A 22,070-nucleotide genomic window follows, 5' to 3' on the forward strand; every position below is an offset into this window, starting at 1 on the left:
AAATAGACACCATTCTTGCAGAGGGTAGTAAATATCTTGTGTGAAGATCAGAGTGAGGGGAGAGAGAGAGAACAAAAAAAACTAGCAAACTGTGCAAAATATGGTGCTAGAAGGGGAGAGTAAGAAAATAAAATAACTTGTATTAAGAATGCATGCATTCCCATCCAAGAGTTACAGGATATGCATGAAGGCCTATATCCAGCAGACACATGCTCACACTTACACACATGTACATATACATAAATACGCAAGTAGCGTATATGTACAAGTATACACAAGTACATACACACTATACACACGTACATGCAATATACATACAACCAAATGCCCGAATATATGTACATGCACACCTACACATACATCCACTAACAAGCACCAATACAAGTGCCTACTCACCCATATATATGTATATGTACACATACACCTATTCACACACACATATATATATATATATATATATATATATATATATATATATATATACACATACATGCACATGAACTCATATACACAAATAAAAATGCACAGTCATATATATATATAAGCATACATGCATAGGTCTACACATAGTATTTTGTATATTGATAGAATAAACATTGGAATGCATTTTAAAATGTTGATACATATGGCAGAACAGTAAGATAATTTTGGGGAAAACCAAATCAATATTTAGTACTTTTTTTCTTGCTGTTAAACAATTTGTTATTCTGGCTTCAAAAGTTTGTCTTTCTTGGGTATTTTTAATTCTATGTGTAGTCTTGCTCAGAAATGTTTTGGACTTAAAAAAGGGAGGTTCTCCCATATGCTTGTCATTAAAAAATTCTGTTAGTCCAATAAAATAAGGTATTACAAAGTTTGTGCAAAGATTTCACTTTGCTTTACAATTACTTTTTGTGAGCTTTGTTTTGGGGAGTCCAACTTTTGCAGTTGTTTCTAATATGTACTTGCATCTTCAGTTTGCATTAAAGGAATACTTTAGTGTCAGGAATAGAAACATGTTTTCCTGGCACTATAGTGCTTGAATGCAGAATTAGGTCACTGGCCCTCCTCTCACCAGAGAGCTTAAAGGTGATTTTACTTATCTTTTCTCTCACGCTGGACTCGCTGTAATGGCTCCGCATTCATGGCTAAGATCATCAGTTTATTATCCAAGCCTAAAGGTTAGAGGTAAAGCACAGCAGCATTACCTCTGCCAGATTTAGTTACTGGTGCAGTATGCAAGGGGTACACACATACTTTTTACTATTCTCTGATTCCGGTCTCTGTCTTAACCCATTCATAGTACTTGCTAGTGCCAGGAGTAATAATCATGGTTTGCATGGGTACATTAACATTCCATTAAATGGATTAGTAATTTAAAGCAGTGGAAACACATACATTTTTGTTTTCTCTGATTACATCATCTGATTGATATTGTAAAGCGAATAAGGATCCAGCTTCCCAGTTTAAATTCCTCCATTAGGTAAATTTAATTTTGACGTCAGTGAGCTTCATGTCTTGTACATCAACAAGAAGAAAAATGAGCTGCTAATTAGGCAACTCATTGATCTTGTTCAACTAAAATGATTATGCTCTTTAAAAAACAAAAAAAAACAAAGAAAAACCCACTTAATTATGTATTTGATTAATTTGAGCTATTGAGACATTTAATTCAAAATATACCAGACTGTAAGGACCATTTCCATCTTCTAGCCTTTCTTTATTTCCTCCTGAACATTTTGTTTGTAGAAAGTGGTTTTTACTAATTGGCAAATGTCCATTTTGTTTGACCAACCATCAGATATTAAAGGATTACTATAGGGTCAGGAACACACACATGTATTCCTGACCCTATAGTGTTAAAACCACCATCTAGCACCCCTTGGACCCCTCATGCCTCCATAAATATAGAAATCTTACTGTATTCAAGCCAGAAACTGTAACTCTGCATGCTGTGTGCATCAGAAAAAAACAAGCAGTCTGCTGACATCATCAGAAGTGGTAGCCTGATCCAATCACAGTGCTTCCCCATAGGATTGGCTGAGACTGACAAGGAGGCAGATCAGGGCAGAGCATCTCCTCATAGAGATGAATTGAATGTATGAATCTCTATGAGGAAAGTTCAGTGTCTGCATGCAGAGGGAGGATACACTGAATGTTTGGATGCATTTTAGGCAGCCATGACCCAGGAAGGATCTCTAGCAGCCATCTGAGGAGTGGCCAGTGAAGTTATCACTAGGCTGTAATGTAAACACTGCATTTTCTCTGAAAAGACAGGGCTTACAGCAAAAAGCCTGAAGGTAATGATTCTACTCACCAGAACAAATTCAATAAGCTATAGTTGTTCTGGTGACTATAGTGTCCCTTTAACTGGGAATGTTGGCAGTTGGGCTGATTCTACTGCTTGCATCTGGGTTGAAATAACTACTCTTCCATACTAGGCGAGGAAACTACTAGTAGGTGTAAGGAGCTTTTAAAATAAGATTTAAAAATAAAAATAAAAAAAAGAGTTATAGCCTGGTATAAATTGGTGATTGGGATAAAGTTAGCAACAGATGTACGATTTGGAAAAATAGCAAATGTTGTATGATGGAGGATGACTTTCTTCCACACACCTTTTAAATCTTATTAAAAGCTCTACATTTTTAGAATTTTTTTTTGCTTAACATCCTAAGCATGCTGTATGTTGTACATTAACATTAATTATAGTGTTGTATAGTCCATATTCTAGAAATGTTCTGGTTTTAGTTAAGGGTTATATTGATTTGACTCATTTAAAAAAATGTATCTTGTTATATAAATAATTGTCAATAACAAAAAAACCACAAACAAAAAACCTCATCAAGATGCAGAAATGGCATTTCAATATTACTCAAACACGAAAAATACTGAATACAAATTTTCAATTATAAATTAAAGGATCACTATCCTGACACTATGTAGTCCTTAGGTCTCCCCCTCCCGCTGGGCTGAAGGGGTTAAAACCCCATTCAGCCACTTACCTTAATTCAGTGCCGGGCTCTCTCGGCGCTGGTGAACTCCCCTCCCCCTGCCGACGTCTGCACCGCCCATAGGAAAGCTTTACTTACATTACTCTACAGGGGCTGTAGAGGGGGAGGACACGGGCTCTCTCGGCGCTGGTGACCCTGTGTCCCCATCTACAACCCCTTTCTATAGTGGTCTTTTAAGTTCTTATGGGGGAAGAGTGTTCTTTTAACCCCTCAAACACTTAAGCAAGCTGAAGTGCTTTAGGGGTTTGGTGTGTAACTTTAAAAAAGACAGTAGATATGTTCAAAATGTGTTTCATATGTAATTGAACTATAGATAATGGTACAATGGTATAATTTACCTTATTTTGACAATACGCATTCAAATATGCCAACATGTGACTTGTGCCACTTACTAAAATTACAATGCACGAGGACTCCTTGCTTCAGGAAAATGTTAACTCCAAATGAAGCAGTTGTAGACAATGGGTTGTTCCAACAGCCTGTGCCCAGTCATTTTCTAATCATGGATCAATCGAGTTGTAGTTCAAGGAAAGCGGCTGGTCTACATGGTGCTGCATTTTATATACTGCTCTTAAGGAGTCTTTTATCTTGTATGTAATGCAGTAAATCTAAGACTTGGAGAAAAAGGGAATGCAGGCATTTTGTACTAGACAAATAATCAGCATGTTCTCCTCATGCTATCCAGGTTCTCAGACTTCGTCATGTGTATGAGTGACCCTGACAAAAGGAACCGTTCACCGAAGAGAGGCTGTCATCCCTACACTTGCACACTTAGGGGGTATTTTATTATTTTAATGATCAGTATTTAAAGATATTATCTTGCAAAAGCAGAAAATAATCAACAAGAGGAAGCTCTCACAGTAGAATAAATAATTGTAGGGTGGGTACTAAAAGAACAGCCTAACTTTAAATACAGTACAAATATATGACCACATATAATAGAATAAAGAATAAAGGCATATGCTGCGATTAAGAGCTCAAACAAACAGGGAGGGCATGCATAGTAAGTACAGCTACGGCTGCTAGATACAGATGTTGGTATTTTGTGTTCCTGGTCTTGTCTCATGGTTTTGGTCTGTCTGCCTTGTTCCAATTCTTCTTGCTTCTGTTTATAGTTTACATAGCTAATGGCAGACCAGGGTACTTCTTGCACCATAACCCCTACAGCATACTGTAGTGGTTATGATGACTGGAGTGCCTTTAATGTCAAAAGGTAAATGGTTGTCCTACACTTATTCTGCACATTGTCATCTGTTATTGGACTCTAAATGTGACTAGGACATAGTATTTTTCATGTTAGAGTAATATTTAAGTGCCATTTCTGCATTTTGATGAGGGTTTTTTTTTTGGGCGTGTTATTGACAATTTATATACAAAGATGCATTTAGATAGGGTGTCACGATGCATGATGTAATCATGAAATAAAAAATTATCTCACGGTCTGTTTATTTGATTATAGACGTTGGAAGTCACACTGATTTCCATTCATTAAAGGCTCAAGACAAGACATCGTATGACTATGTTTTTCATACATGGATGTGAATCTCAAAGCATTTTGTTTTATTTTATTAAACACTAAATATTGCAAGTTAAATCTAACCTGCCAGATTTGTCTTACATAATTTAGGATTACACTTTTAATGAGGCCTAATGGCTACCCCAGAGAGTCAAGTCTTGAAAAAGCTCAGTCTACTTCTTGTTAGTGATGGCTTGACAGGGTCCCAAGTGAGATGTGATCCGCTTTAATTTTCCATGTATAATTGATCAGAGTCTCTTGGAGCCGATACTCCTAATTAATAGCCTAACTTTCATTTTTTTCTCCTCCTTAAATGTTTTACTTCCCTACTTTACTGTCGCACGCTTATTAGAACAAGTCAATGTTTTGTTTTAGCCTGTATTTTAAAGAAGTAGCTGCGTGAATAAATTCACTCATAATTTTACTTTCTAGTAAACTTATAAGTCTACATTTCCTATTAAATGCTGCTCCTTTATTTACTGTGGTGCACATTAGCAATGTACTGGGTTGTCCTGTTGACATAAACTTTTATGTGTTCAATTTGTTAATTAACACACATTGTTAGCAACACCTACAATGTTGAGCTGTATTGAATGGTTCAGTGATCATGCTTTGTATTTTGCTTTCCTAGATCCAAAAGCAGAAACAAGACTTTACATTACAGTCAATGACTTTGAGTTCCATGTTTACAACCGCTCAGATCTTTATGGCCACCTCCAAGAAGTTTTTGGGTTAGATCCAACAATATTTCCTCCTCGGAAAGAAGACGATAAGGTTCGAGAGAATGGAAGAGAAAAGGCACAGTCTGAACTTGAGCGGTAAGATTTAAAACACCATAGGCACCAAAACAACTTTGGCTCAGTGAAGCAGTTTTAGTGTGTAGATCCTGCCCCTAAAGTCTTACTGCTCAGTGCCACTTAGGAGGCCAGTGCCCCTGGCTGTGACTGAAACAGCTTGCATGAAAAATTGGTTTAATTTTCAATCACATGTTAACTTGATTTAGACGATTCTAAATCATGCTCTGTAAATTAAAGTTTAATCACACACAAGGCTATTAAGAGAGCTAGAGGTGAGAAATTCGAGGTGGCTGACTGAGAGACTGACTAGACGTGCTTATGTGGAGCTCCGCTTCAACACAGAGATTCACCATAAAATACCCGATTTTCCAGTGCCTACAAAGCTCTTCCTTAATCTTTCTGTGCCCACAACCCAGACCCCCAGGCAAGAACAATATCACACAGCGAGATCTGAATCCCTAAGTTTGGGGAAATAGGGGGAACCAGGCACATACCGACTGGCTTACACACGTTCTAAAGAGGGCAAAGCACCCACAAAATGCTTGTTTACCCACCATAGAAAACTAATGTTAAGTTTCTAATGTTTATTTTCCAATGCCATACTCTGACGAGAATTAATGCTTATATGCGAAAACTCAATATATATATATGTAAATAATTTTTTTTAGAAATTATACAGACAGGAAGTGAGAAACATAACCATCCATAATACCAATAAACCAAGATTATTATTAAAAAAATAAAATTTAAATTCTGAATTAAACATAATTTACAATAAAGGAAGTTTAAACATTAGATCTCTCCTAACCGGAATTGTTTAGAAAGTCTGTGAGACACAACCAGGAAAGGGGTGACTAGGCAGCATAAACAAAGTGATTTAACTAAAAAAAATGAGCAGTGAGACTGCAGGGGCATGATCTATAGACCAAAACCACTCCATAAAGCTAAAATTGTTTGTTTTTGTGCCTTTAGTGTCGCTTTAAGGCTGCTTTTATCTACAAAAACAGTTAATTATTTCTGACCATTTTAGTCTTCTAAAAACCGAAGCAAAGGTGATTATAGGAAAAGCACTCAATCCCAGCAGCCACCGGTGCTCCGGAACAGGACCAGCAATCCCAACACGTTAAGGCAACAAAGAGATTCTCAGGCACTCAGAGTGTTAAAGCTGCAGGCAGTTTTAATTAAACAAAAAGCAGCAGCGTTTCGACCTACTAAGAGGTCTTTTTCAAGCTTGAAAAATACCTCTTAGTAGGTCGAAACGTTGCTGCCTTTTTGTTTAATTAAATCTGCCTGCAGCTTTAACACTCTGAGTGCCTGGGAATATTTGTTTACTAAAAACCGAAGAACACAAATGGTATGACTTGTGAAGAAGCCATTTGCCTTTGCATTTTATTAACAACAGTGATTTAAACTGTACCTAAAACTGTACCTAGTATCAAATATAAGTGTGCCTTTCTTTACTGCATATTTTTAGGATCTGTTTTGTTAATAAAATTAAATTGTAGATGTTGAGTAATTAAAATGTGCAAATATTATATACCGTAGCTACAAATTAGAAAATGATGATACTAGTCCCTTTTTAAATCACCATTTTTCTAAGAACTATTTGCAAGTTAATGCATTTGTATTTTATATTTTTTGTTTAATTTGTATTTTAGAATAAAAAGCAAAACAGAGTCTCCCGACCCATCATCATCTTGGCGGTCTCTAATACCAGTTATCAAAGTCAACATCAGCACTGTAAGTGACAAATTAATTTCCTCAACCATGTATGTAAATCATGTGACACAGTGTACAGTTCCTAGGTTTTATAACGTTATTTCTTTATCATAAAACGTTGGGATTTATTAGCTAAACATTTTCTTCTAGTACGCTAATGTCATTTTCAAAGAGGACGACGTTTGCTTCTGGAGAACTGGCTAAAGGTATGTTTATGAAACAAAGGACATAAGTGGAAATTTCAGCGAAATTAAAAGGGAAACTATTTTGTTTACAGAAACCGCTAAATACATGAACTGGTTGTTTTTTATCAAAATGTTTTTTTTCTACAAAGTGGTCTAAAGTACTAAATGTGGGGAGATCACCATGGAAACCAGTGGACCCTACATGCATATTCCATTGATGACTCCACCTTTTGCATTCCTTTTTTGTTTTTTAACAGAACACTGATACATATCCCCCAGTGAATGTTAAACTGTTAATGCAACAATATTTATTGTGGATCTCTGAGATACATTCTTTTAAAATAATTAGACCCTTAAACAAAATAAAGAACACAGGAAAGAGGGATCACATTCTGAAAAAAAAATTTAATATAAAAATATGACCTGCATAATATCCCCCTGTAATAATAAATTTCTTGTTATGGTAGATTGTGAACTGTTCATTGAAATTAATTATTGATGTAAAAACAAAAAAACAGAATTTTATCAATTTTCTTATCCATTGCTACATTATATGAATGTTCCTAAAAAGCATGGAAACTGAAATATTTATATATTTTTTTTAGGATTTACTCATTGCATTAGAGTACCTGTTGTATGAGGCATCTGTGTATGCCTCTTATTGTGTCATGTGCATTTGTCATAACACGATGATGAATGGTAACAGAAACAGACAATATCAGATATCCTCTTTTTTTTTTTTTTTTTTTTTATGGGACTGTATACAAATGAACAAGATGTAGCTTAACGCTTGTATGGATCATGCATTTCTCAAATCAATAATACTTATACGAGTAGACATTTAGAAAGTTTATGGTTGATGTCAGATTCTGCTAAAATGTGGCATCCTACTTGAGACTAAAAATATCATATTTCCTATACTGCCAGTATAGGTAGAACCTTTGCGCTAAACATTTCTCATCATGTTACTGTTGTTGGATAAGATTTCCAGATGATTTAATAGTTTTGGATAAAAGTAAAAAAAAAAAGAATATATATATAATATAAAAATAAATATAAAATATATATATAAAAAAAATACCCTATATAAATAGCTATGTCAATATATATATATATATATATATATATATATATATATATATATATATATATATGTATATATAAAATCTAAACAAGATTAAAATATTTTTCATGTTATAAAATCAATGTAAAGGTTTACCCAAAAATGTTAAGTCATATGAAAAGGTTTATTAAGTGCTTGATGTCTGTCTTATTAATATCAAGCATACTTCTTTAATATATGATATTAATAGTATATATGTATATCTTTTTATTTTTTTTGGTTATGGGTGGAAAAAGTAAAAATTACAAATTTCTTTCTTTCATTTTAGGGACGTTTGGCATTTGGAAATCATTACCAGCCGCAAACTTTGTGTGTGAATTTCGATGATGCATTCCTTACATATGCAACAAAGCCTCCATCAAGTCATCTAGATCAGTTCATGCATATATTGAAAGGCAAATTGGAGAATGTGAGAGTCATGCTCGTCCCCAGCCCCAGATATGTAGGCCTACAAAATGATGAGTAAGAATATTTTGCACATTCCATCTTTTTCTTCCACTTTGCATTCTCATCTCATGCATAATTTAATAAAATGTTCTGTTTTCTGTGTTGTAAAAACTTATGTTACCTGTATCAAAATGTACATGGATAAAATGCATAGTCATATATATTTTATTACATTTATGTAAAATTAAATATGAGTATATTGCCAACTGTACACATATCGGTAATTTTCTAGCAACAAATTGAGCCTTTGTTGATTTGTTTATAGTGATTACATAGGCATGCTGTTTTCTTTTAAAGGGACACCATCGACACCAGAACAACTACAGCTTATTGTATTTGTTCTGGTTAGTATAATTATTCCCTTCACTCTTTTTGCAGAAAATAGGTCTTTTCAGAGAAAATGCAATGTTTACATTACAGCCTAGGGATACCTCCAGTGGACACTCCTCAGATGGCTTCTAGATGTGCTTCCTAGGGCAGTGCTGCACATTGTGCAGCACTGCCATTGATTGTCTCCACCCTCTGCATGGAAACACTGAACTTTCATCATCGAGGCGCATCGATTCAATGCATCTGTATTGACCAGAACTGCTGATTGACCAGAACTGTGTTTGACTTGTGCTGGCTTTGCCCCTGATCTGCCTCTTTGACTGTCTCAGCCAATTCTATGGGAAAGCATTGTGATTGGCTTTTGATCACCACTTATGATGATGTCAGCCAAGCAGGCAGATCAAGGGTAGAGCCAGCAGACTGGAGTAAAGGTAAGATTAAACTATATTTCTGGAGTGCTAGATGGTGGTTTTTAAACTATAGGGTCAGGAATACATGTTTGTGTACCTGACCCTATAGAGTTCCTTTAAATCCCTGCAGATTGTTAGTTGATGATGGAAAATTATTAATTCAAATTAACTCTATGAACACAAAATAATTATCTATATATATAACTATGTAGAGCACTGCCACCCAACTGATGTTTCATGGAAGTTTGAATCTGAATGTATTATGTGGGGTGTCTGATAGAAAAAACATGAATTGCCATGAAATACCCATTTTTGTGACATGACCACCTTTATCTTCCATAACTGCCTTCTGTTGACACAGATACATGCCTGCATGGATTTAGTAATCTGTTTTTATAGGAATGCTCTGGTAGCACAAAGGCATACACTTGCCACATATATGATATTTGAATGCTAGAAATTCAAATCATGATTTTCTTTGGTCCTTATATATATTATTTTTTTGGCATTGCTGCTTCCAACATTACGCACAGCCAAAGTTGTATGGAAAAATCGAAATGTCTCTGCTCTGTGCTGCTCAGAATTTTCATGCACAAGCAAAATGTTATCTTTTTAGCAAGTGCACTTTTAATGTAAGTGCACTGCTGTTTAACATTTGTAGTAGAGGTACTGCAAGTCTACAGGTTCAAAACTTCTTACTCTGCATATGCTAGCAGACACTTCTATGCATGACTGTTTATTGTAGCGTTTATTAAGAGTGTTAAATATGGTTCTATACATCAGATTGATTCTCTAAATTCTCTCTTCTTCTGTGCCTAAATTGTTTTCCGGGTTTAAAATTTCAAGCCTTACACTAGTAGCCAGATCTTAAAAGTTACTCGCTACTGCAAGTCTTGAGGTTTCATGGTACATACACAAGAGGTGACTATCTACCCGCTGTTGCATAATTTACATTTGGAGCTCGTGCTTTGTGTAAATTTTTAGCCTGTTTTTTTGGGTTTTTTTTTTTTTAACCTGAAGGTCCTGAGTGGAAATCACATGGGGGGGGGGGGGGGGGGGGGGGAATTATTTTCCACTTTTGTAATCATAGAGTAATGTGTGCAGAAAAGGCTTTATTCGTTATTGAGGCTTAAAGAACACTATAACGTTCTAAATACATATGGGTATTTATAATTGTCACGCCTAGGGTGCATAATTTGTTATTGCACTATGGAATATTATCCTTTAATGTAATTTGGGTAGTGCCTGCCTGGTAGAGATGGAATATTGTCAAGGTCAAAAGGGGTTAATTTGATTGTATGAAAGGTCAGATGACAGAAGGGGTAATGTAAATTGCACAGGACTGTAAAAATGGTTTTATCCTGTGATAACTCAAAGGCTCTGCAAGGTGTGAGATTCTACACTGGAAAAGGCCATATGGCCTTTACTTCTTAATTGATGTGTCAATCTCTTTGCAATGTTAGTGGCCTTGTTCCAGTATCATATCCAAAATGAAAAAACATATTTACCTACAGAATAATAGGCCGCATTTTTGTTATATTTGGAATGTGACAAGCGCCATCTTCTAAACACACCCAAACATGATTAGTATAACTTAACCATAGGGGAAGGAATTGTGATGTCTGCCATATTGGGTCGCAAGTAAGGTATACAACATATGTAAAGAATGGGAAAACCATAACAAATTCGTAAATGCAATTATTATTTCTGTGGCAGGTCCATAAGAGAAGATAGAACCACATGTTTCCATTTGGATAGATGCTGGTCTGGAACACAAGGGGGTGTTTACTCATTATCTCTATAGATACACCTAAACTCCACCTCTAGACCAGGCGTGGTAATCCACAGGGTATATCCAATGATACTGAAATGTCTGTGTACTTGCTTTGGGGACAGAATCTAATTCTAAGTGAGTAACCATCTTTCCTAGTAGAAATATTTACTTTGAAGAGCTGAGTAAGTGATTAGGACTTTATTTTATCCCTTTTGTTTTTATCTGTTGGTGTTAATAATTTGCTTGTCATCTAAATTTTTGTATGCACTGTGACTATTTTTTGCTCATTATAAATATTCCTTTATTAAGTTCTGCCTTTGTATGGTAAAGGATCACGTTACCGGAAGAGACTAATTAGTATTTCTGCAATTCCTTAAATATTGTGCTAAGTTTTATTTGGGTTTTTATTATTGATTTATCTGGGGGACCAAGGCACCCCATTTATACATTGTCTTGGTGGTGGCAGCGTTAAAATAGTAATAGTTATGAGGAGTGGAGTCTGACAGCAAGACGGGTTCGACGCCATTTCTGTGAGCTCCTTCCCGGCAAACAAAATCCGCCGAAATCCAACCACGCAAAGGCCCCATCCAACCCTGGACATAGCTGGCACAGATCGAGGACATCCCGCGGCATTGACAGATGCCCTTTCAGTACACCCCAAGGCAGGCCAGGGAAGACCAGGGCCTACTACATACCAGCACCCGCCGACCTCGAGGAACTCTTCGGCAGAACGGGCGTGTACAAAGCTGCTGACACCCCCATTTACTCCTCCATGACTCACCACAGCTCCTCTCCAGCAATGGTGCGATGCTCTGAGACCTGAGCCCGCCCAACTGACCAGCGGGGTATCGGCACTTTACTACAGAGGCAGGTGCCACACAAAATGGAGGCCACTGGCGGCCCTCACACCCAAACAACCCCTGACTTACCAAGCCAGACACACATCACAGCAACACAGGGAAAACCACACTCCATGACTGGGGATATCCCTGGAGGCACAGCCCCTGCTACTAAACAACTTGACAACATGCAAAATACACTGCTGGAAATTCAGGGGCTCCTAACTGCAGATGTGGCCTCCCTAAAAAAATAATGTACAGCTGCTCAGTGATAAGACAACCTCCATTGAAGTAGCCGAATTGAAAACCGCACTGGTCCAATTACAAACTACTCAACAGAACAGGTCACTTCAAATGACCGCACAGGAAGATAGGTACCGCCACAATCACCTTAAAATCCGCGGGGTACCCCCTGACCTCAATACAGAGGAACTACCTCACTATATAAGACTAATTGCTTCATTGTTACCACTGGCACTGGCCAAGAAATTCACTATAGCTGCACTATACCAACTGCTTACCATCACTAAGACGGCATCCTCAATTACTGGTGACGTCATCCTCCGATGCTGCACACCACAAGACAAGGGCCATATCATGGCAGCAGTGAAGGGTGAAGCCCCATTACTATTTGAAGAATCTCACCAAAACCACGTTCCAATGGCGTAAATCACTGCAGTCACTCACTAGCCGCCAGCGTTGCGCAGGGGTGGCATACAGATGAGGCACGCCAAGATCCCTACTAGTCACACACAACGGAACAACCCACAAGCTCACCACTGACTTGGAAGCACCTGCGCTACTCCGCACACTGGGTATTACCGACTCCTCATCTGCAACCTCTGCTCCCCAAGTCGACCACGTCTAGGACCCAGAGTCAACGATCCCATTCGTACCGTGAGCCACACCAACTACCTGACTCACCAAGAAGGGGACGCAGCCACCCCACATCGAGGAACAAACTTTGCTTGACCACCAATGTTCCTTTTTTATATTTTACGTTCTACTAACTTCTGTTATGACCTATCTTAACCTAATGTTTTGCTACTTGCTACTATTACCCGTGCCATATACTAACAGACCCGGAGAAGAGCAGTCTCAGACCCGTCTCGCACACATACACACTAGGCACACCCACAAGTGGTGTACCCCTCCCCCCCCTCCGCCTTTACTCCCCCGGCACCCCCTTGGTTAGGGGTACTTACCGACTAGGTGAGCCAAAACAAGCTTCAGGATACCACCACCAGTACCTTGGCTACCCACACACTTTCCTCATCATCATATTCATGATTTATTACACTGCTACAACATACACTACTAGCACCCTCATGAACAAACATTAGCCCACCCACGAACACCTAGTATACTAACACTTAGCCTCCACGTAATCTTTGACAGCATAGTATACTACCCAAACCCGACCAGGGAGAGGAGAACAACTCTCACAACGCAGAAGCTACACAGCTCATCTCCTCCTCCCCGGGGACTACACCCCTGATATTTAAAAATTGTGCGAAACGTTTACTATGATGTCTTGTATATCACTTAATTACTTACCCTTGTTACCCTGCATTATTGTGACAGTGCCCATCCTGGCTGTTGTGGCCAGACGAGCTTGTGTAAACCTGAAAACACGCCAAAAATAAAGAATTATAAAAAAAAAATAGTAATAGTTATATTATTATGTTTAAGTGTGGTTGGTGATAAGGGGGATTTTGTCATTATTTCCGGTCTAGTGCAGACAAATAGTGAACTTTAACCCTTTCACCACCACAACTACATCATGCACACTCTTGAAGTAGGGTGTGTTCGTGACAATAATGTTGGTGTTTTTGGTGATGTTTAGATTTAGATTTGTAGAAAATAAATATTAAAGTTCACCTTTAATCCAGCGGCGTCTGTCTTGCCACTGCTTTCCCATAGAGGAGCATTGAGGGCCCTACTGCGCATATGATGGTTTTGGTGCTTAGAGTGTAATTTTAAATAACTTTAAAGTAATACTCCAAGCAAGCAGTTGCGGTTATGATGCCAATACTGCGCTGGCACATTTCCAATGTGAATAGTCAAACCATGTGCCAGAGAAGTCTTAACGATCTATGGGCCAATTCAATATACTATAGAATCTTTGTGAACTTCTTCTTCTGATTTGGTCCTTAATGTGTTAAATGTCACCGTTGGTATGAGTTCCAGCTGGTGACAAGCCAGTAATATCAGAGAGAGACTGTAAATGCAATATTTTCCATAAATAATTTAAATGTAAAAGAAATTGTGACCTGTGACCAAAGCCCATTTCTGAGAAGACTAATTTATATGTGTAAAAAAGGCTTTTTCACATTTGAACCTTTAAAGCAGATTTATCACAAATGCATTAAATAAATTTGCATCATAGAACTTTTCGTTTTAAACAAAACACTCTATTGCTTATTAATCGCTTTTCCAAAAATATTTTTTTTCCAGCTTTTGAGAGATTGCGCTACAGCAAGCTTATCAACAGTTTTCTTAGTGCAGCAAGCTGATAGATACTATCTCCTGCAAAACAAGTGAGAGTTCTATACTATGGGTAAAATGCCTGCAGAATGTGTAAACTTTGTAGTATTTGTTTGAGCTGCTGAACCACACCATCCCATTGTCAGTTTTATTTATCAGAGACAGCTGTACAATACAAATATAGTTTGATTAATGAGGCTTTCCACTTAGACCTGTTTAGATACATCAATCCAATTTACGTTAACTCTTTCGAAGGGCATTTCAGCCTTTTCTTTGTGGGCATCTCTACAGTGAGGGAAAAGTTGCCTTTTTAAAAATTTCATCATGAAGCAAGAAAAAAAGATTTTAACTCTTAATAAATATTGTGTGTAAATATAATATTCTATCTTACATATAATGTCTGAGTCACAGTCGATGCTTTTGTAAATAACCACATTGGTTTAACCCCTTAAGGACCACATTTCTGGAATAAAAGGGAATCATGACATGTCACACATGTAATGTGTCCTTAAGGGGTTAAAAGAATACAAGGAATATACTTTTTTCCTGACATTAAAGTATGGTGGTTTTCAGAAGCAGGCTTTAATAGATTATCCCCCTCTTTTTCAGTTGCTACTCCTGGTGCACCTTAAACAAAATAAAGACAAAACGTGCCTAGCACAATATAGTTTTTATAGGGCAAACTCATGTAACATCTATTAAATTCTCTTGGATAGAAAAATCTGAAATTTGTATTCCAGCAGTAGCAATACACCTACTGAAAACACCAAACAATTCAAATGTAAACAAATAGAATATCAAACCATGAAATCATATCATGAATTGTACGTCCCATTCTATTATAAAATCTCTTTACGTATTCTGGCAACATACATAATATGTGTATGCAATATAGGTGTCAATGTTCTGACATCTTTCTATCATGGTCAGCATTAAATTTGTCAGCGCCTTGAGCTATAGTAGCTCTTCTGTACAGTTGGACCAGACAGGCTAGCCTTGGATACCCATGACCCTGATGCCAGTTCACCAGTTGTCCTTCCTTGAAATACCCCACAAAACATTTTTGGAGATGCTTTGACCCAGTCTTCTGTATCCATCACTATCTGGCCCTTGTCAAAGTCACTCAGATCTTTTCCCTTGCACATTTGTCCTTCTTCCAACACATGAAATTCAAGAACTGACTGTTCGCTTGCGGTCTCATATATCCCACCCTTTGACAGGTGCCATAGTAACAATATAACCAATGTTATTCACTTCACCTGTCAGTAGTTTTAGTGTTGTGACTGATGAGTGTATATTGCCAGAATAATGTCATTATACTGTAAGGTTATTGTTTGTGCCTTAATAGACCTAAGCTATAGCTCATTTACAATCCCTACTGAGTACATAATGTCATTGAAAGAATATCACCTCCTATGCTAGCTATATGCTTTATTCAGCCACCTAACACGTAACTAAGTCAGAGTTAATAAAGTATTTCATTTCAGAATCACAGACCATACTTAACATGTTCCATCCACTCCAAAAACTAGCATTCTGGAGTGGATGGAACAAGAATAATTTTTATTTTTTTCCAATCTTACAGTACCAAAGGAATCTCACATTTCAATCGTTTTGACAGGTTTCTGTCAGTGTATTTCTTATCCATTAATGATTTTATTCTTTTAACCCGAGCAAAATAATAAAGTTCATACTGTATCAATGTACATTGCATTACCTTTTCCTGAAATCCTCCCAAAAAGATTTTGAGACCGAAATTACTCCAGTTTACATAATAAGATGGCAAATCCATTCATGTAAATGCATACTTACTTATACAGTCTCTAAAAAGTGAAAGTAGCTTCTAAAGCAGTACTAGTAGTGACTAATGTTTAATATATGCACATGAAGTAAATTAAAAAAAAAAATCAAATCACTGAAAGGACCACACAATGTTGTTGTTAGACTCTCAAGGTTGTTAAGTACAGTGTGAATTTAACAATTTTGGGCATAATGGCTGGACTGAAATTTTGTTTTTACTTGAGAATGTTTCCAGGTTGGCTACTGTATGCTTTGAAATTCAGTTCACTTTGAATTCTCACTTTGTTGAATAACCCTGTGTTTCTAATATCTGTATTTTAACCTAAAAAATGCTATGCATGGCATCTTAGGTGATGCCATAAAGCTTTTTAGCTACCTATATTTATTTTTCAGGCCTCCTTATATAAGGTTCTAGAGAGGCCCAGGCAAGGTACTTTGGTCTTCTTTAGTTTAAAGTAACACTCCAACATCAGAAAACAGCTGTGGGTTTGAAAATAATAAATATTACTTTCCTTTTTCTCCAGCAGCAATTCCTCTCCTGCTTTTGCTTTTTTCCACCAGAGACTGGCAGTGATTGCTTATGTTTGTGTTTAGACAGAATTGGCACATGTGTGGCCATTGCCACAAATGCTCCAATGAAAAACATTGCATAATAAAATGCTCCTCATAGCGAAGCATTAGACTAAGTGGAGGAAGAAGCTCTGCTGGTTATCAGTTTGGGTCCAGGCAGCTGTTCCTAAATTAATTCATGAAAGTGACGTTTTCTCTTGAGTTTGTTCAGAAAACTATAACTTCTGAACTTATGGTACCGAAGACTCTACGTAGCACAGCAATTATATATAATGCAAGGAGTCAGAGCTGAAGGTTTTGTGTGCCAACTCCACAGTCGTGCATTTTGGAATTGAGACCATAATGGTTGCAGCTAAACCCTAAAGCACAAATTGAATTATTGAAAAGGGGATGGAGACTGGCTGCTACTTGCATCCTGTAGTGCAGTGATAGTTGTGTTCTGTATCCCCACTGGACAATGCGGGATGAGATGGCGAGTCTTTTGAGAGAGTTGGTGGCTGTGCCTACTCTAATATAAATGCTTCTCTACACAGGTTTTATTTATCTTGGGCTAAACCGTTTTGTAATCTTGGTGCTCAAATGAAACCTAAGCCTGCAGTTATGGTTTTGGAAGCTATTGGACCTTAGTCAGAGGAATTACTAGGTCATCTTCTGGGAATTTGTAGGTTAAAGGATGTAAAATCTGTAAGCAAAAATCTTTTAGTTTACTGTTCTCAGTACATATTTTGCTCTCGGGAGAAAAGGACACATCAGTGAGATGACAAGCACAAGAGGCAGCCAAGGGCAGGGAATAGTATGGCTTTTAATAGCATACGATGCTATCTTTGACTAAGGAGACTGGATTGTGTGAGCTATAATGCCAGCTTGAACTGTATATTCATATGTTAAAGGAACTGCACCAATTGTATTCTCAATGTTTTTGACCATGTCCTAGTGTTAATATAATGTATAGCATGCCCTAAGTAATTGAAACAAAATGTATATATATGTGTGTATGTGTTCATATGTGTGTGTAGCAGAATGAACGTTGTAATACCCTTTTTCATTCACCTTTGTTTGACTGTCAGTATCCCCCATTTGTTTACCAAACCCCCATCTGTGTGATCCAATGTTTCGCATCTTTTAACAACCGACCACCCCTGGCTGTTAACCGCAAATTGCTTGCTACAGAAAGTGTTTCCCCTGTGTGGCCGCCGTTCGTGTTACTGAACGCACGTGTGCAATCAAACAGCGCCCATTTTGTCTCTCAAACGTGGGCAGCGGTACATGGTCGTCGACGACCTGGAACTAATTTCTGCTACTCTACCCCGCGAACACCCTGTAAACTGATACCGCTGCCCATCCAACTTCCCGAACCAGTAGGAGAATGTCGTTCGGGAGACCTAAACTAACATTCGGATGCTAGCAGCCAGGTGGAGCCTTCGTCGGCATTCGTGTGAGAAGCCCTGAAAGAAGACCGGTCGAGCCTAAATTTCTCTGGAACTGTTTTGGGGTTTCACCTCGTGGCCGACCGGTCAAAACTTCACTCGAATGGTGTTGCCGAACCACCAAATGCATCTAAATTATATTTTAACAAAGTGGGCGCTCCGATCCCAGCTATTCGGTGATGTGACTTTCGTGGGGTTCTGAAATATTAAAATGTTTTATGATGTTTGCAAATATTTTATATTTCTGTACCTGAGAGATAATGGAATTAAAGAGGTGTTCTTACTCAATTATCTCTCAGGCACAGAGGAGGAGTCTGTGAACTGTTTACTTTTCCCTTGTCCCCTCTCAGGTCCATAGGGTAAATGCCCCTGGAATATGCTTTAAGAAAGCCCTTGCATGGGGAGTTGCATAAAAGCCAGATGTGGTTTAATAAATATCAGTTGACTCCCAAAACAGTGTGTTGTCCAGTTACTGGGGTTTTTTGCCTGGGATATTTGATTGCTTCCTCAGCTACAAGGAGTATACAGCAGAGATATTTATGCTGAGTAATGGAACTCCCCTACAGTGTGTATGAAATCATCATTGGTGCTTACCCATGCTGTATAAATGTAGCAGCAGCAGCACTCGTAGGACTTCTGTGCAAATGTAAAAAAAATAAAAATAATCTATATAACATACAAATATGCATAGAGACCATTGATTGTCACAGCACAGCATTTTTCTATGTGTGCACTTGCCTCCCAACATTTTCCTATGGAAGAAGCAGAGCTTCAGGATGGAGATCTGCACGGCATGGGCTAATGGGTAAGTAAAGCTCACTTTTCAAACCTTCACATGGTGTTGAAGGGTGACCTAAGTAGGTAATAGGACATAACATTAGGAATATATGTTTGCATTCCTAATGCTATTTTGTTACTTTAATTTTAACAATAGAGTTGTTCTTTCCCTGTTACATGTAATTCAGTCCTGAGACAAGCTCCTCTCAGCAGCCACTCTATACCTTCAGTGAGATCATCAATTATGATGATCTCCATTCTATTTCAACTAGGGATATGGCAGCTGCTCAGCAATCACCACCTCAGACAGTCCACTGCTAGCACTAGTCTGCGAACTGAAAATGCAAAATATGGGCTTTAACGCCGCAGGACGGCATGGTACGCCCTGCTGATCGGTACCCACCCCAATGCAGTATACTTAACTACTGCAGCGAGCCTGATCAGGGGGACTGCCTGACAACCTGGTCTTCTTGACCAGCCTATCCGGGACATTCCAATCTCATGCAGCCTTCCGGGACATGAGATTTTGCAATATATATTTATCTATTATTTTTACCTAATTAGTTGATTTTATTAATTATAATTTGAGGAACTTGCCTGACAACCCAGGCAGAAATTCCAGAGGATTTAATTTTCAAGTCCTTTATTTTACCTTCAAGCTTTCCAAAACCCCATAAAACCTGTACAAATTAGTGTTTTAAAACTATAAAACTTATAATGATCATCAGTGGGGAAGAAAAAATCTGAACACTGACTGGCCAGGGTTTGTAACTAAGTGGCTATTAAAAAAATCTGGGCATATACCATATTGAATACCCTGGTTTGTCTACTTTTCCAAATGGTATGCCATGATTGGGGTAATTTTCATTTCTGAACGGTCATATGGTCTTAAAGGCAACATAGGCCCAGCAAACCAATCTGGCAAATTTTAATGTTCTAAAGTTGAAAAGGGGAAAATGCTATATTTGACCCTGTAACTTTCCATAACCTCATAAAACCTTTACATAGACGGGTACTTTCGTGCTCATGAGACATTGCTGAACACAAGTATGTGTATTTAATGGCAGTAAAAGCTAACCGTAATATGACATTCCCAGTTCAAATGCCATGCAACTTTTTCTTATTTTTTCTAAAATGTTTAGATTTTATTCATATTAAATTATGTTTCATATATAAATATTTTATTTGAAATAAAAGCCATGTTTCTCCTGAACAAAATGATATGTAATAACTGTGGGTGCACTTAATATGAAAGAGGTGAGAATTATGGCTAAACAGACATAAGGTTTAAATTCTAGGTTTTGTTTTGATCAGAATTTGAGCAATTGCCTTTGTCCTTGAATGAACAATCCAGGCACCAAAACAACTTAATCTAAATTAAGTTATGGTGCCTGGAGGCACTCTTGCCTCAAGGAGTTTAACCATTTACAAACGGTTTAATCCTAAAGTTGCCAACAGCAATGCACACTCCCCCTTTATGGCTTCTGAATTTTCAGATTCAGGAAATGCAGAGTGCTACCGGGAAGGAGCACCACTGAGTGGCTGAGAGCGGTCAGCTGACACTCTCAGCCAATCGATGACTCCCCATTCTCAAAGCTGGCCTGTATAAAGCTGCCAATGCTAAATATGCGGAACATTCAATTCTGACTATGGTATACAGGGACAAGATTGGGATGATGGCATGTTGTAGCACTTGTCCTTAAGAGTTTATCAAAATACAGAACAATTTCACATCTCTGTATTTTTACTGCTGATTTTTTTACTTTGTTTATTTACAATTTGCCTACCAGTTATGTGCAAAATGTTTTTAAATACATTTATGGCCACTTAAAGCTTTAAATGCACACAAAGCAACAACAAATACACTTTTTTCTCTTTAACTTCTATTTTAATTGAATAATACAAAATATGTATTTAATGCATTGCTAACCTGTAATTTGTGTTTCTTCTCCTTTGTAAATCAAATTAGAGTTCTAAAACACAAATATTTTAATGTTGCAGTGCATAGACCTTACCCCCCTGTTGTGTGAAACCTCTATTTCCCTAGGTATTATACTAAAAGCACCCAGGCACAAATGACAAAGCTGAAATTTAGGACATAGAAATTAGGTCTTAATAAAGCTGTGTAGAATTGAGGTTATCTGTAAAATGTCTCCTAAGACACTTGCCTTCTTTCCTGTAGTCCTTATAAATGAGACATACAATTTTTGGAGTAAAACGGCGTATGATTTTCGTGTTTTTTTATTTTTATTTTTTTTTGGTCTGAAAGAGCAGAGGAAACTATTATTTTAATGATATTAATGATGCACATGGCTCATTTCAATTATGTATTCCAGAAGATAATTGTTGCCATAGCTTTATTGTTTAGTACTACTCTATGATTTGATTCAATTAAATTATACAGCTTCTATTTTGACAAAGAGGCAGCAAAATTTAATTTATTCTATAGCAGGAAATCTATTGTTGATATGGACTCATGGACACAAAAGCTGCATGCCCGCACTTTACTATAGCAAATAACTTGCATGGGCATTGCTGGTGGGGGGATGATGCCTTGAATGTGGTGGGAGCGGCAGGTGGATATTAGTGTTTATTTTTAATTTTACCTCCGGCAGCTGCTTATCAAAGCAGACACCTGTTATAAAGAGAAGGATCAGTAGCGGAGAGCTTTGCCAGGCTACTTAGGGGGAACTGTCAGAAGTGTCTACTGGAGAACAGAAATTTGCTGCATACCCATCTATTAGTTGGGTAGCATGGTAGGACTATGTTAAATACCTGGAATTGCAGCATGTACTTGTTTCCGATTATGTATTCAATGAGCTCCTGGAAAGCATTAGCAGAACACTGTTCATGTGTAGAGTGAAAGAGACATGTCATAA

General features: G+C 37.6%; 1 protein-coding gene across 11 annotated transcripts in view; it reads left to right on the forward strand.

Annotated features, from left to right (window-relative positions):
- The window catches only part of BLTP1 (bridge-like lipid transfer protein family member 1), a 261,114-nt gene that overhangs the window by 44,695 nt on the left and 194,349 nt on the right, over positions 1 to 22,070 (forward strand). For all 11 annotated transcript variants that reach the window (XM_063458398.1, XM_063458399.1, XM_063458403.1 and 8 more), the window contains exons 6-8: positions 5,138 to 5,324; positions 6,962 to 7,043; positions 8,599 to 8,792. In XM_063458398.1, the coding sequence (XP_063314468.1) occupies positions 5,138 to 5,324; positions 6,962 to 7,043; positions 8,599 to 8,792 (463 nt within the window). The remainder of the gene's footprint in view (positions 1 to 5,137; positions 5,325 to 6,961; positions 7,044 to 8,598; positions 8,793 to 22,070) is intronic.

This window comes from Pelobates fuscus, chromosome 6, assembly GCF_036172605.1.
Source record: "Pelobates fuscus isolate aPelFus1 chromosome 6, aPelFus1.pri, whole genome shotgun sequence".
NCBI classification, from domain to species: Eukaryota; Metazoa; Chordata; class Amphibia; order Anura; family Pelobatidae; genus Pelobates; species Pelobates fuscus.